Below are 17,730 nucleotides of genomic sequence, written 5' to 3' on the forward strand. Positions count from 1 at the left end.
ATTGATTGCATACAACAAAGATTATACGAAACTGAGAAAAAATATTGGCAATCTGTCATAGAACGGTTAATCTACATAATACAATATTTATCAAGACAGTGTATAGCTTTTAGAAGTTTTCACAAAAACTTTTTGAAAATGATAACGACGATTTTTTAGAGTTAGTAGAAACTGTTGCTAAATTTGATTCGATAATAGCAGAACACTTACATCACATCCAAACATCACAAAAAAGGAACATTGCTCATTATTTAGGTGATAAAATACAAAATGAAATCATCCATATAATTTCTGAAGCTATAAAACAAAAAATTTTAGAAATGGATAAAGAGGCAAAATATTATTCATTAATTCTTGACACTAATCCAGATATATAAGCCACATAGAACAATTATCTATTGTTATTAGATTTGTTAATTAAAATAAAGATACAAATATAGCAGAAATTCATGAACATTTTTTGGGTTTTCAATCTGTAGAAGATACCACTGGGCAAGGACTATTTCAATTTATAAAAAATTATTTAAAATTATTGAATGTTAACATTTCGGATTTAAGTGGCCAAGCTTATGATAACGGTTCAAATATGCAAGGCAAACATAATGGATTGTGGAAAAAAATCCTTGAAATAAATTCAAGGGCTTTTTTTTATTCCATGTGCTTATTCATTAAATTTGGTAGTTAATGATGCAGCTAAGATATCCTGTGAAACTGTAAATTTTTGAGGGGTAATACAGGAATTATATAATTATTTTTCAATATTTGTGAAGCGTTGAGCTATATTAAAAAAAATCCGTGTTTTAAATTTGAAACCACTTTCTATTACTAGGTGGAAAAGTAGATTAGAACCAATAAAGCCACTTAAAGGAAATTTATCATGCTCTTTTTGATATTACGGAAGATGAAACTAGATATCGATTCTAGAGTTCAGGCAGACAACTTAATTTCAAAGATTTATTCGTTTAAATTTATTTGCTCTGTTCATGTTTGGTACAAAATCTTAAGCCTCATAAATGTTGCAAACAAAATAATGCAGAATCCAACATTTGATATAGAAAAAATTACAGAAAATCTTTATTATGTTATATAAGAATTAAATACTTGCCGAACAGACCAATAATTTGAAAATATTATTAGAACTATAAAAGTAGCAGCAAAAGATCTTAATATTGATACTATTTTTCCAGACATTTGCAAAAGAACAAAAACAAAAATGTTTTTGTTCCGAAGCATCATCAGATAAGACAATGCATGATCATAAACAAAATTTTTAAATAAATTTTTTCTTCATGATTTTAGACACAACAATAACTTCAGTCACACAAAGATTCATACTCTTAAAACAACATAGTGAGGACTTTAAAGTTATAAGAGACATTAGCAAATTAAAAGGAGCGATGAAAATTTAATGAAACATTGTAAAGATTTGCACTTAAAACTGAGCGACAATCAAGATTCCAACAATTGCGATATTGATGGTAAGACTTTATTTGAGGAATTAAAAACTTTGCAATGTTTTATTAAAAAAGAGTTGGCTCCTCGGGATGTTTTAAATTATATATAAACGAAAATAATAACTGCCACGTTTCCGAATACTGCAATTGTGATGCGTATTTATTTAACATTATCAATATCCGTAGCATCAGGGGAAAGAAGTTTTTCAAAACTGAAACTAATAAAAAATTATTTACGGTCAATAATGTCTGGAGAGCATCTAAAGCATCGTTTCTCAAACTGTGGTACATGTACCACTAATGGTACATTACGTTATTTTTGGTGGTACAATTTTTACACAAAATATTTAAATTGTATTGATTTTTATTGGGAAATGCTTTTATGGTGGTACATATATTTTTTGATTCTTATTTATGTGGTACAAAATTTAAAAAGTTTGAGAACCCCTGATCTAAAGGATTTATCAATTATATCAATTGAAAATAATATGGATTCGTTAGACATTAAAGATATTATTAAAAATTTTGTGGTGGTTAATGCAAGATGGATAAATATGTAAAATAAATCTACATTTATACTAATTGTTATATAGTTAAAAGCATATATCCAAATTATCTTTGTTATGTAATATTTTTTTTATATTAAAATAAATGTAATGTTTATATATATATTCTCTTGTATTTATATATTAAGGAATAAATATTTTTGAAAATTTTTATTATTAAAAATTCCTTATTAATTAATTTCAGTGATTACAATGTTCTACTACTGTTAAATAAAATTTATTTTTGTGTATGCATATAAACTGTTTTGTACTTTTAAAAAAGTAAAATTTTTCGCAAACATTTTTCGTGGAAACTTATTTTATGGGGGTGCTGAAAAAAATTTTGCACAAGGGCGCCTTCTACCCACGGCGTGGCCCTGATCCCGAAGGCTGTATACTTGGTGATCACCACAGGATAATAATGGGAATATGGTCAGAAACCAAATTGATTACTTGCTAATTAATCAACGATTTCGAACTTCTATAAAGAGTACAAAAACCTATCATAGTGTAGATATTGCTTCTGATCATAACCTACTGGTGGCAGAGTTAAAACTCAGACTCAAATCTATACTTAATAAACGTCAACAAAAAAGGTTTGATTCAGGAAAATTAAAAAACACAGAGATAAGAAACAAATTAAGTCAAGATCTGAATCAAGAGCTAGCACTTATCAAGAATGATGACATCATGAGGGTTGATGAATCATGGGAAAAATTAAAATCTGTCTTTATAGAGAAATGTACCAATACCTTGTGTTCTAATAGAGCAGTAAAAAAGAAAGATTGGATAACACGAAATTCTCTCTCTCATGGATCAAAGCAGATCATATAAAAATCATAGTCCAACAAAATATAAAGTGGTTCAGAAAATTATTAAATGCAAGATCAAAGAAGCAAAAGAAATCTGGATGAATGAAAAATGTAAAGAAATAGAAATTCTACAGAAAAAGCATGACAATTTTAATCTACACAAATAGTTGAAAGAGACCTCAGGTATATTTAAGAATAAACAATTCTGTATCCTTCGAAACAAAAAGGGAGAAATAATATCCGAAAAGGATAAGAAAAGACAAGAATGGGTGAAATACATAGAAGAACTCTTTACTGATAATGGATAGAACCCAGAAAATACTTATGAACATATGGCAGGTCCATGCATTCTAAGATCAGAGGTAGACCATGCACTAAACTCAGCCAAAAATGGCAAAGCCTTAGGCCTGGATAGAATACCAGAAGAAATAGTAAAGTTATTAGAAGGTGACAACATTAATATATTAGTAAAGCTATTTAATAAGATCTACGATACAGGCATAATCCCTCAAGACTGGTTACAGTCGACCTTCATCATGCTACCTAAAAAAAAAGCAAATGCGAAAACTTGTAATGACTATAGAATGATCAGCCTAATGAGTCACGTTCTCAAAATGTTTCTGAAAATAATTCAAAAAAGAATATTCAGAAAATGTGAAGACACCATCAGTGATACCCAGTTCGGCTTTAGAAATGGTTTGGGAACAAGAGAGGCTCTTTTCTGCTCTCAAATCTTATTCCAAAAATGTATTGATCAAAACAAGGAAGTATTCGTTTGCTTCACTGACTTTGAGAAAGCATTTGATAAAGTTCAACATACTAAAATGATTGCAATATTAAAAAGAATTGGATTAGATGGTAAAGACATCAGGATCATTGAAAACTTATATCGGAACCAAAAGGCATCTGTTCAAATTGATGACATTATTACATCTGTTCAAATTGATGACTCCATTAACATCAAATGAGGAGTAAGGCAAGGACGTGTGTTGTCACCTCTTCTTTTTAACATATACTCAGAAGCCATATTTCAAAAAATCTTAAAAGGAAGAGAGAAAGGGATTAATGTAAATGGTGAAATCATCAGTAACATTCGATATGCTGATGACACAGCTCTCCTGGCTGACAATATTCAGGTTCTTCAAAATCTTCTGGAACTAGTGAATGAAGAGAGTGAAAAAATGGGATTAAAAATAAATATCACCAAAACTAAATTCATGGTCATAAGCAAGAAATCAATTCTTAATTCAGGCACTTTCTTTACATGGAAAACAAATAGAAAGAGTGGCAAAGTTTAAATATCTCGGAGGCTGGTTAAATGAAGATTGCAATCCAGAACTGGAAATAAAAGTTAGAATTGAAATGGCAAGAAAATATTTTCTCCTGATGAAATTAACACTGTGTAACCACAACTTAAACTTAGAGCATGCATGGTTAAATGCTATGTATGGTCTATACTGCTGTACGGTGCAGAAACTTGGACCTTGAAGACAACATCAATAAAAAGACTTGAAACCTTTGAGATGTGGTTATACAGACGAATGTTAAAAAATCCCATGGACAGCAAAAATGCCCAATCAGGAAGTACTGGAACAAATAGGGAAATCACGTGAACTTTTAGATATCATAAAAAGAAGGAAAACTGCACATCTTGGTCTGGTCACCTAACTCGTAATCAAAAATATAAGATACTTCAATTGATTATAAAAGGGAAGATAAATGGAAGAAGGGGACAAGAAAGACGAAGAAAATCTTGGCTGGCAGACAGTGGACTGGCATGAACTCTGAAAGACTGCTCAGAGTGCCTGAGAATCGCTCAAAATATGCCAAGGTGGTCACCGACCTCCGATAGGAGATGACACTCAAAGAAGAAGATCCAGTGCAAATTTATGGTATAATAAAATATTAGCATACAAAGCTAATGTTACTTGCCCAAATGACAGTTTACTTAAAAAAGAATTAGATTTTCAATAATTTCATTAATAATGATTACAATCCTAATAAAATGAACAGGTTGTTATACCTCACATCAGACAAGCTAATAAAGACCATTACATTTACTCCAAAACTGTAGTAGTTCTCTATATCAAAGGAGTATACGAAAAGATTAAAAAAGCCTAAAATCCCCATTACAAATTTCTTTTAAATCAATATTTAACTAGCTAAACTTACTCATTCTCAAAAAGATGAAGTCCACCCAACATCAGTACCTGATATTGGGTAACATTAAAACGTTGGAGTATACAGGATACATTGTCAACATAAACTCCAATATATTATGGACATCTTGACAAATTTGCAGCTAAACACAGAATTATATAGTCACCCACCAATATGGACAAAGTGGATTCACAAGTTATGTACTCAATAACCCACATGCAGTTAGATGGAGAACCATTACTTTAAAAAGACTAAGATTCAAAAGTGACAGATTATTCTGGAGATCTGCTTATGCTTTGCAGAATACTCTCAACTTAAATAGAAATGGTCATAAAAAAACTTCCAAAACTCATGGAGACTAATTTTGCATTTAAATCAACAAAACAATGGCCACCTTTCACTGTGCCTAGAGGGCATAGTAGTTAAAATAACTGAATGCTTTCTTGATGTTCTATGCTTATTCAAAATTACTTTATTTTCTATGTAATCTTTTCTCCCCTTGAGAATGCCAGTTACTTTTAAGCAAAATACTAGAATAAAATTTATCTAATTTTTTTTTACTTCTGTGTTGTGAATAATCATTAAATCTCTTTAGAAAGTGTGTTCAAACCAATTATAACATATGGATCAGAGACAAAGAGATGAGTTTTGAGGAAAATTACAGAAGTGAACAAATACATTAATTGCAGTACAAAAACAAAGGGATATGAGAGAAAACATCTGATATTTTTCTTCTCATCTAATCTAAGATATTATCATCACTTAAATAGGAAATGAAAGATTGGCAAAAACAAAAATGCAGCAAAAATGACAGGAAAACAAGATATAGGTTGATCCAGTTAGGAGTGTTTTCGAAAATTTAAATCAGGGGCTAATAAAAGATCAATGGAGTCACTTAAAGGTCAAAGCCAGATAATAACTGAGACTTCTGATTTAATGTCCACTCCTTACCTTCATGTGGTGTGCGCCATTAGTAGGTATCCACTGGGTTATGTACTGAATGAATGAGGCTCAGTTGACAATTGGGACTTAGCCAATCAAATTTTACTCTCAATTACCTTAAATGAGAAATAAATGTGATGATACAACATGAGGAGATTTCATGTTGGCTGGGACACTACCTAATTAAGCAAGCCCTAACACCACAACTCATGTGGCAGAGGGTGATCAAATCAAAGACACTTCAGCGATATGCGAACAACAGACACAGAGATATCCTCTTCCCAGATGAGATTTTCACCACTGAAGAGTCGTTTAACTGCTAAAATGATTGCGTATATGCCCCAGATGGTCGCACAGCACGTGCCATAATGCCCAGGATTCAGAGAGGTCATCGCTCCACGTCAGTGATGGTGGTGGTGGTGGTGGTGTGTGTGTGGGGGGGGGACATATCAGGGGTTTCAAGTTGCATTTCTGTGAGAAAGGGGTCAAAACCTCTGCCAAAGTGCATCAAGACACCATGCTGGTACATCCCTTGAGCAACACCTTGTTTCATGGTAGGAAGTGGACTTTCCAACAGGACTCATCTCATGCACACAAGGCGAGGACCACACAACTGTGGTTGGAGGCAAATGCACCTGACCACATATCACCATCTGATTGGCAGTTTGGAAGTCCCAATCTGAATCCACTGGACTTCAAGTTGAAGTTGGAGCTTGAGAGAGAGAGAGCCTGCAAGAAATGACATTCCAATATCACCAGCTTGAAGGTGGATTTGGAGTGAGCATTTCCATTGGATGCTGTGCATGGTACCATTGACATGTGGCCTCACAGACTTTGGGCATGCATGAAAGCAAAGGGGATACATTTAGAACATTCAGTGCAACCTATATGCACAATATACATGTGATTTATATGTGCTGAAAGCTTTAAATGATCTACTGATAGATTAAAGGTTTGAATTTTGCAAAAGTTGTAACACTATTTATGGCTAGACTGTGAATATAAACATTCAGTAAACAATGAAACCGTTTCAAACAAGAACCAAACCTTGGAGCCTCGGTGGCAAACCCTTAAAAAACATTGACTGATTCAGCCAGAAAGGTATAGTTGAAGTTCTCTGCATGGATAGAAAACAAGAAGTTAAAAAAAAAAACAATCCCTACTGAAAGTTCCTAGCAAATAACTTCACAGACACCCAAAGAGAAAACAGAGAAAAATGCAAGAAAGCTAAGTTACACGAAAAAGTAGCTAAATAGAAATCATGAAAAGACTTTGGTAAGAATGTAGAAAGACTACTGAAAAGGTTCAGAAATGGAGGAAAGAGTATTTATAAAAGGAATCAAAGATGATAAAGGTGACATGAAAATTGAAGATATTCTAGATGTTTAGAGTAATTATTACTCTGAAAGACTTAAATGAGAGGAATGTAAACTGAAGTACATATCAATACTTGATGCAGAAAAAGCTATTGAAAGCCTGAAATGTGAAAAGGCAGGCAACTAGAATAGATAATAATCAACCAGAAAAGTTCAAATATGGAGGTACAAAACTTTTGCAGTGACTACATTGCCTAATTCAAAAGGCCTAGTCAGAAGGTTGAATTCCATGTGATTGGAATAGAGCTCTCATAGTTCTCACCTGTAAAAAAAATAAAACAGCTGAACTGAATGCAAGAATTACAGAGGAATCTCTCTCTACTAAATGTTCCAAGAAAGATTTTTATGCAAGCATACTTGAGAAAAGGCTGAGAAAAATTTTGAAAGAGAAACTTGAAGAACAAGCTGGGTTCATGCCAAATAGAGATTTGTCAAGATCAGATTTTCACTTTACTACAAATAGTCTAGAAACCATAGGAATATAACAAGGATCTATACTTAATTTTGTAAACCTGGAAAGGTATATGTCAAGACACCTCGAAAAAAGATGCATGCTAAAACAGTATGGGGTAAATAGAACCTTATACAGAGCAATACACAATATAGTCTATATTTAAATTGTAAATTAGCAGTTAAAACTGAAGGAAGTAGAGAGAAGGTGGTTTGATGTAAAATCAGGTGTCAGACAAGGATGTGTTCCACTCTTATTCATCATCTATATGGATCACATGAAAGAAACTGGCATTAAACCTCATTATTAGAAGTAGGGATATCGAAATTAGCTCTTTGCATTATGCAGATGATGTACTCCTAAATATATCTAGTGTAACTCTACAGGATTCTCTATCTAAAATAACAGCTGTACCAAATTTGGCATGAAAATCAGAAACAGAAAGAACAAAATTATGAAAATAGAAGGTGGGAAGCCAGTTGAAAGAAATTTATCCAGAATAAGAAAGAAATTAGTCAAAAAGACTAAACCAGTAGCATACATGACAGTGCTCAAACCAATGTTAAGTAATGCAAGTTGAGTTAGAATTAATGCACTTATATCATTATTATTATTATTCCTGATACCTCCAAGGAGTCCGAAGACTCATCGCGAGAGGACATCTTCAACTATCTCTACACCTTACCTCTACTACAAATCAACGCCATCTACTGCCCACCTCCAACACCACCACAACTAGTAATCAATCATCTCTTATCTATGATCAAGAGTCCTGAAAAAAATCAGGGACCTGAGCAGGTGGCATCAATCGCAGAATTAAAAGATGAAGATATTGGGAAGGAACTTGATACTGTCAGCACTCTGGATTATGTCAGCATTACTAATGTAGGTGGTATGGTCACTTAAACAGAATGAGAGAAGAAAGAATAACAAAACAGGTGTTTGATGCCAAGATGGCAGGAAAAGATCCAAAGGAAGATGAAGATCCAGATGGATTGATTTATCCAAAAGTGCCTTAGAAGACTAAAATGTTAGATACAACAATATTGGAGAAATGACAATAGAGTAATCTGGAGGAAAATAGTATTATCATAGAGCCTATACACCTCTTCAGGATACATATCAGGAAATTGATCTTATCAGATCAATTTGAAAAAGCTGAATAGAAACCAGTCATGAAATATTATTTCTCAGTTTATCATAACGGTCAGTACACACTTTGAAGATGTATACCTGAAAAATTAACGTGTGTTGATTTTTAAAAATATCTGATTTTGATCTATTCAAAAAGATCCATGAGATTAATAGCAGGAATGTCTCAAACAACATGAACTTAAAAGGTTTGAAATACACAATGGGGTATATAGGATCTGTGAAAAAAAGGTTTTTCCTGATGGTCAAATCATATTAAAAATGAAGATATGAAAAGAACTTCACATTTATCTAATAATAAGATCTTCCAATGACTCAACACAGGAATATCTCGATTTGTGACAATAAATCCTTTGCCATGCGTACAGTCAATCCTCAACTTAAAACAGATTCTGTTCTGATAATCCTAAGTTGAAAAGGTTTCAAGTTGGAAATCATTATATATATAAATAACACACACACACACACACACACACACACACACACACACACACACACACACACACACACACACACACACACACACACACACACAGGGCTTGACAAAATTAAGCAAAATCCTTCTCACCATGATAAATACGTAATCCCCCCCACGACTTACTGGGAAATAATGATACTTCTCAATAAGTCATGAAATTTCATATCGTGATCAGTGATGCTATATCACTGTTTGGAGAATATTTCTATTGTGTGAGAACCACTCCAAAAAGGAAAAAAATCAATAAATAATATGAATACAAAGAATAGTAAAAAAAAATTGATTTATTTTATAAAATATGTTACATTAATTTTTTTTTTATTAGAATAGTTCTTTATATTATGCATACTTTCTTAGATTTTGTTTTGAAAATTATTTTTTATTAAATAAAAAATATTTTAATTTGTCCAGTCTGCAGCTACTAGCCAGCTGGCAAAGTATACTCACTACAGGCAAGTGAGGGAGCATATTTGTTGAGCCCTGTACACAAACCTCCCTATTATTTTCACTTTCATTACTAATTCAATAGTAGTTTTTTTTCCAAACCACTAGAAGAATCACTTTTGCTTGATGGCCATTTTCACAAAGAAATAACTATTACAAAAAATCACAAGTGAAAAGATGTTATTGTGCTGCGCTTGACCTTGGGAAGGGCATGCTACAAATCATGGCACATACTTCCATCAAAACCAACCTATGTTTGAACAGGGGAATAATCTGTTTCGGGACATATCAGAAACCAGTATTTAAGGAGAAGATATGATATTTAAATTAGCAATTAATAAGTGGTGTCTGTATATGTTGATAGCTTAATACTGGAATGAAAATAAACAACCTCTAAAATGAAAAACATTTGTGAAAAATAGATGGTTTTATTTTATTTATTTCTTTTTTTGAGCATCGATAGCTCACTTCTAAATAAGCCCTGCAGTTGGAAAGATCCATGTGTTATATTAAAGACTTCATTCTCATATCCTATTGGTTGTGCCAATTTGCTTTATTATTGATGCATGAGATTGTTATACTTTAATGTGTGAGCTTAATCGGTTCCACGTATGCTATTCCCCACCTATGTCCAACACCTATATTTAAAGACAGTCGGGGAGTAAAATAACAATATATTTCATTTTTAATTTTTGTTGGTTAGAATGTTCCGGATTCGTATCAGTGATAGTGCATTGACTTCAGGATCAACATGTTGTGTTCTAAAGAATGAAGTTCAATTATAAAAAATAAATATTTACTTTAAACATATATTTATATACAATAAATATTACATACAAGGAATAATTAAATGGCCAATTTTAAAATAACACAAATGAGCTCAATTTTCTCTCATAATCTATTCAATATTGAGAGACAAAACAAAATATTTCTATAAAAATAAACTGAAAATAGCATTCAGTTAAAAACCAAAATGTTTTTATTTTAACTGGCCATATAGAAGTTTCCTTTAATGTATGTATCTTTCAGTTTTCCGAAGCAGGCACATGAAGAAAAATTTCACAAACAACAGGAATATATGAATTGAGCAGGTCCAAATGCATTTTCAATTCTAGAACTTTCACCCCAGATTCCAATTTGCTCATTGGAATAAATATATATCACTTGCCTTTAATTTAATTGAGCACAAAATATTTTCATATACAGGGGCTTGATTTGAGAACTTTATTTTATTAAACCTCTTCAGCTGTGCTTACTTGCTTGCCTACTCTTTACTTCCTAGAGTTCCTGTTACCAAACGACAGCTGTTCCTAAAAACAACAACTAATGCGCATATCTGTTACTGAGATTCAAAGTGAAACTCAAGTGACAACATGGCTGCCATTACTAGAGCACTTACATTTACACCACATGTGACATACGTAATATTATTGTAACAAAAGTTTAGAAATAATATAAGAAAACAATATTTTAAACATCTCCACTGTCTAATCATACACTCAGTGAGAGAAGGTCCAAACTGTGTCTCTGAAGCTTTATTTCCGTGTTCTTTTGCATAATGATGACTTTTAACTTGAATTTTGAAGAATATGATAGCTCAAAATATTGTTAATGCATTAACTTACCCTGCCAATGAGTTGTAAACATATGAATGCTTTCGGAGTTCTGATTGGTTTATTCAGAATCAGCCATTAATCAACAGAGTTAACAAAGGTTAGTGATTGGCAGAAGCCTGTTCGTGGAGACAAGGTACCGGCAGTTTTGCCACGACAACCGCAGGTCTCCCAACCAGTTACCCCCCGCCCCCCATGTATGACGAGTCCAATTTTTGGTCTAAAAATTTTTGAAAAAAGTCTTATACATAGAAAAATATTATTATTATTATTATTCATCCTTTGCTGTTTAACAGACTATCCTTACTTAATGTTAATTTAAACATTAAGTAATAAAACAGTTTTTATAACTTGCACTTTATGCTTGTGTACTATTCAAAATTTTCAGTGAAATATTAATACAAAATCTTAAGTAAATAATCATGCTTCACCTGAAATTGCTGCTCAACCTGGATTTGTAAAATAATATTCAAATACACTGCATGTATATCATCTGTATATCTAAAGAATTCTAAAAACGGAGGAAAATCATGTAAAAACTTAATTACTGTAGAATTTTTGCTCAAGTATCATAGGCATTGTCAGTACAGGATCAGGAATTAAAAAAAAAAAAAAAAAAATATATATATATATATATATATATATATATATATTTTAATAAGTTAGGAAATTATTGACCTTATTTAGTTATCTTACATTAGCTACTGAGGTGATGCTTTTGTTTAATTGCTGCTCTGTGAGATCCTGTACTGACAATGCCTATGATACTGAGCCAAAATTTTTATGCGAGTCTCCCTCCATTTTTCAAATTCTTTTGATTATGCCAACTCATGGTATTTCATTACTGAAACAAATCTGTATATCTACATATATATAAACAGTTACAGTGGCAATTAAACAATAACATACAGCTCTAAAAAGCATCACCTGAGTAGTTAATGTTAGATAACTAAATAAGGTCAATAATTTCCTAACTTATTAAATCTATTCTATATATATATAAAAAGATAAGCAGAAATTCGAAAAGTTTTTATGCCACTTTTTTTGGTTCTCTTCATTGTTTTGAAACGTCCAACAATGTGTTTGCCTTCATGAGACAAACACATTGTTGTCTCATGTTTCGAGTCATCAGAATTGAAGGAGAACCAGCTTACCAGCCCGGAACTGGGGGGGGCCTAGTGCAGTGCTTCCCAAACTTCTGGATGTCAGGGCCCCCTTTGCAAAAATTAAAATATTTCACGGCCCCGTCGAAAAAAAATCGTAATAGAGAGATATATTATTATAATATTTATTGTATTTATATTCAATACAAAACATACACAGCGAATATTGCAAAAATCAAATGCATATATTACATTTTTTGCCTCTTACCGTTTGGTTCTGAAGACGATACGGGCTGTTCTGGTAAAATATGAAATACTGTCCTTTTTTTTTTTTTAGTCTGTTTCTGCTTCTTCTGATTGTTTGCAGGATTTTTTTTAATTTTTTTTTATCAACCACTTATCCATCTCAGGGTTACATTTTTTAACGTAGAATAGATCAAATAATATCACCACATATCAATACTGGCACACCACAGACTGATAACATGAAATTAGTGAATATTACCTGAATACGGGAATCCCCGGACCAGGAACATTTTTCACTTTTGTGACTTTTCTCCTTTTACGGTAATTAAGCCTAACGCGAAACAGACAGAAAAGGCAGTCTGTTTATTAAAACGTGCATATGATTGGTGCGGTATTAACAAAAGATCGCGCAACCGAAAGATAAAAGCATAGCTGACAATTGAGTTGAAATGCTAACTCTCTTCAACCGAATTCCATATGTGAAACTGCCATAACATTTAATATATATATATATATATTACTTAGTTTTAACACTTCTACGAATTTTAACACGTTCAGTTGAATTTTATTGCTGCCTTGGGAAATCGAACTCACATACATCTAATTAATAACAATAGTTTTTAGTTAGATACTATGTTTGCCCATGCAACATATGGTTTTGTTTCAGTCTATACAGCATAGTTTCTGTATGAGGGGACATGTGATTCATTAATTAGTGTGTTTTTATCCCAGTTGTCTCTAATTGCACTATTTGTTGAGAAATATATTACACAGACTCCTCATACCTTATTCACTGGCATAATAAAAGTACTTATTTTTATTGCCTCTGCAGTATAGTGGCTCTTAGGGAGGGCGTGTTGTTTACCACTACAAGCGAGTTACTATATTCCCACATGAACTTGTTTAAGCTTTTTTTTCATGTGTGAAGTATATGCGAAACTTTTATTGGTAACAGAAAACTAGCTCGGATGACAGTGATAATATAAAACGAGTTTTGATATGTATATAAAGTCAATATCAACATAAAGTCAATATCATCAGTCCCTGATTACGAACGCATTATGAAAGGGACAGAAAGATTTGGAACTTCCCTGGAGAACATTCGAAGTAAATACAATTAACCACTGCTTTGAAATGAAACATATTTACTAATATTCGTTAAGCACCGAAATACACAGGAAGCAAAGTTTGTGAACCAACACCAATGTGTAAATTTTTCCATTAAAATATAAAAAATAACAAAAAAGAAATAATAAAAGTTAAATACGTTTCTTTTAAAATAAAAAAAATATACTTAGTCTTAAAACATTTTAAATTTGTTTTCATTATTTCACGGCCCCCCTCAACAAAACCTACGGCCCCAAGGGAGCCGCGGCCCACAGTTTGGGAAGCGCTGGCCTAGTGTGTGTGTGTGTGTGTGTGTGTGTGTGTGTGTGTGTGTGTATCTCCCTAGTTCTGTAATCCTGTGCTGACAATTCCTATGATACTTAGGCAAAAATTCTACAGTAATAAAGTTTTCACATGAGTTTCCTCTGTTATTAGAATTCTTTAGATATACAGATGATATATATGCAGTGTATTTGAAATTATTTTACAAATCCAGGTTGAGCAGCAATAATCAGATTAATGAATTTTGTGCATGATCTAGTTAGCAGTACACAGAAAAATTTTGTTCTTGAGTGGACAAATAAAGAACTATAGTCATTAAAATCCATGCTTGTTATATATGGTATTAAATTTTGCATCCCCCACCCCAGAAAATTTCTCTCTTAGTAACATCTATGCTGAATAGGGTAAATACATTCAACAATTTTGGTATTAAACTATATCTGTAAAATTATTTTTATGGATGATTAACAAAGAGAAAACAAAAATACTTGCAGGATTAACAGAAGAATCTGGATTTATTTGTAATGTATAAATGTCATCTCTTGTATACTGAAACAACCCATAATAAGGATTGAGCATTTCGTGTGAAAGTAAATACAGCCATTCCCTGCAAAAAAGAAAAATAAAACAAATGAAACATCATAACAGATGTAACATGAATTCATATTGCATTCATATATAAAATATTCAAAATAATTTTGACACAAAACAAAAGTGTAATCAATCATGAAACTAAAATTTTCATGCAGTCTAAATAATAAAACTTTGAAAGTAGCATACTACAAAGTACAGTTTGACCCTTGAACAACACGTGGGGAGGGGGGGTCCCCCCTCATTGTTCAGAAATCCATATATAACCTTTGTTATATGTCGATTTCTTACTGGAAGCCTTACTGATAACATTCGACTAACACATTTTGTATTGTATGTATTATATACTTATTCTTACAATAAAATAAGCTAGTAAAGAAAATATTATTAAAGAAAATTATCAGGAAGCGAAAATACATTTACAGTACTGTATTTATCGATACCAAAAGTTTACATCATCTGTTTACAAGATGAATTGTATGTCTGTCAGTACCTACATCAATATTGTCTTATATGATATAAAACACTAGATGTTATACATATTACTAATACTAGAGATCAAAAATGAAAAGATAATGTGAAAAAAAAAAATTCATATTTAATTACAGGTATAACAAGTCATGCATTGATAACAAAGCAGAGGCAATACGATTACTTTATGGTAGCCTAGTGCAATCGATACGATTGCTTCACAGTAGTCTAGCCTATAATGAATGAATCATAAAATTTTTATTTTATGCTAATTAATTTAACTAATTAACTAACTGATAAGTTAATTTTATGCAGTTATGATTTAATACTGCATCTTTATGCTTGTTTACATTTCTCTTGAACGAAAATGGCCATGTGTGGTCTGTAAGTGTTTGTGTGCATGAGTTTTGATAAATTTTAACTTTTTATAATAGATTTGTGTATATTTTATGCTAGTAAATGATAAAATAGACTGGTATCTATATATATTTTATGCATTCATGGCATACCTAACGTTTTAATTTTTTCGATATTTCTAAGCTATGCCATTCGTCTGCAAGTTTTTTCAAATAGTTGCAAATCTCCAAAAATTTTTCCAATATATTTATTTAAAAAAAAAAAAAAAAAACATATATAAGTGGACACAATTCAAACCTATGTTCTTAAAGGATCAACTATAATATGACATATCTATAAAAAAGAGAAGGACACGAAACCTATAAGTGTCAAAAAGTGATTTCCCAGCATAGTCTGGGATAAAAACAAGCATAGTTGGTTCTCATATTATAGCTAACGCATAAGGATCCCAGGAATAATTTGATATAGAATACAGTTTGCTATAATGAATTCCTTTAGAATGGCACTATGCCAATGAGGTTTTGGCTGGGACATTATAACTGAAGTTAGTATGCAATATGCTAACTCCAGTTACAACATCCTGAGTTACGATAACTGACATAAACATGTATTGTCTACGCAAATTTTTGATAAAGCTATCTTAATCTGTTTAACAGGCCCTAATCCCTTTAAATATCAAAAGCAGTTCATAAAAACCAATGTTAAAGAGATTTTTCATCATTGTTCATACAAGCCCAATGAAATTTTGGCCAAGAGAGCAAGTGGGCCAGAGAAGAACAATAATACTTTATTATTTTACTTTACGGAACATATTTTACAGAATCATTTAATACCATTCATAAAGAGCTAAGTGCATCCATTAAAGATGAATGATATCTTATCATCCATTTGAATGGCATTCCAATATGAAATGTTACATGAAGTTCCTTCAAAAAAGTAGATTTATTTGCAATCAAAGATCAAATGTTTTCTGGAATATACTGTAATCTGTCAATTATAAGACCCTTCAAATTATATGATCCTGATATCAAGACAGCCAGTTCTGATAATTGAAGTACAATTATGTTGCTCTACCAGAGGTTAGTTGATATGCATCATCATCATCAAATTCCTGCCATGTACCCTCAAGGGGTGTACAGAATATGACAGTACTACATGAAAAAATTACATCATTACTAACTTCCTATCTACAATTTTCCTCCAAATCAGTCTGTTACTTGTCAAGACTCCAACATTATCAGATCTTATATTTCTATTGGTCTTCCTCTGGGTCGTTTTCCTGCCAACCTGGCAGAGAACACTTGTTTTGCTAATGTCTCCTCTCCCATTCTATTTAAGTGACCATACCACCTGAGATTAGCTCTGCTAACGCATTCCTGGATGCTGACAATGTCAAGTTCTTTCCTAATATCCTCATTTTTAATATGATATTGCTTTTGATGCCATCTGTTCACGCCTCTAATCTTTCTCAGGACTCTCATATCTGCGGTCTCTAGTCTTTGGTCAAGTGTTTTACTTCTGACCCACCTCTCAGATCCATAAGTTAAAACTGGTTTGAACACTGTCATGTTTGAATGCAGCTAATTTAGTGTTCCGACTAATTTCTCTCTTATTCCATATGAATTTATTCAATTGACTTCCCACCATATCAGCTTTGCTGATTCTGTTGTCTATTTCTATATTTAATTTACCATCTTCGGTAAAAATTGTGCCTAAGTAGCTGAAATGTTTTACTTGTTCCACAGGTTCTCCATTCACAACACAGTTGACATTTTCAATGATTCTGCCTATTTTCATTGTCTTTGTCTTTTTATTGCTGACCTTCATACCATATCTATTACAACAGCTATTCAATTTAGTCAGAGAATCTTGCAGACTTTTAGCGGATTTATTTAGAAGTATAACATCATCCGCATAAAGCAAAGAGCTGACATTAACATCTCCAATTTTGATATCAAGTTTAATACCACTTTCCTTCATAATGTGATCCATATAGATAATGAATAACAAAGGGGATAACGTACATCCTTGTCTCACACCAGATTTAACATTAAACCATCTTCCTGTACTTCCTTCAATTCTAACTGCTGACTCACAACTCAAATAAAGACTAAGTATTGCTTGATATAATGTCCCATTGACACCA

At 32.2% G+C, this 17,730-nt stretch overlaps 1 protein-coding gene across 3 annotated transcripts in view; it reads right to left on the bottom strand.

Moving 5' to 3' along the window:
• Smurf (SMAD specific E3 ubiquitin protein ligase) overlaps nucleotides 1–17,730 on the bottom strand; it is a 452,534-nt gene that overhangs the window by 132,752 nt on the left and 302,052 nt on the right. For all 3 annotated transcript variants that reach the window (XM_090407614.1, XM_090407612.1, XM_090407613.1), the window contains one exon: nucleotides 14,658–14,772. In XM_090407614.1, coding sequence (XP_090263740.1) covers nucleotides 14,658–14,772 — 115 coding nt within the window. The remainder of the gene's footprint in view (nucleotides 1–14,657; nucleotides 14,773–17,730) is intronic.

Source organism: Typopeltis vanoorti, chromosome 17, assembly GCF_054136105.1.
Source record: "Typopeltis vanoorti isolate ZY-2024b chromosome 17, IOZ_Tvanoo_1.0, whole genome shotgun sequence".
Classification (NCBI taxonomy): Eukaryota; Metazoa; Arthropoda; class Arachnida; order Uropygi; family Thelyphonidae; genus Typopeltis; species Typopeltis vanoorti.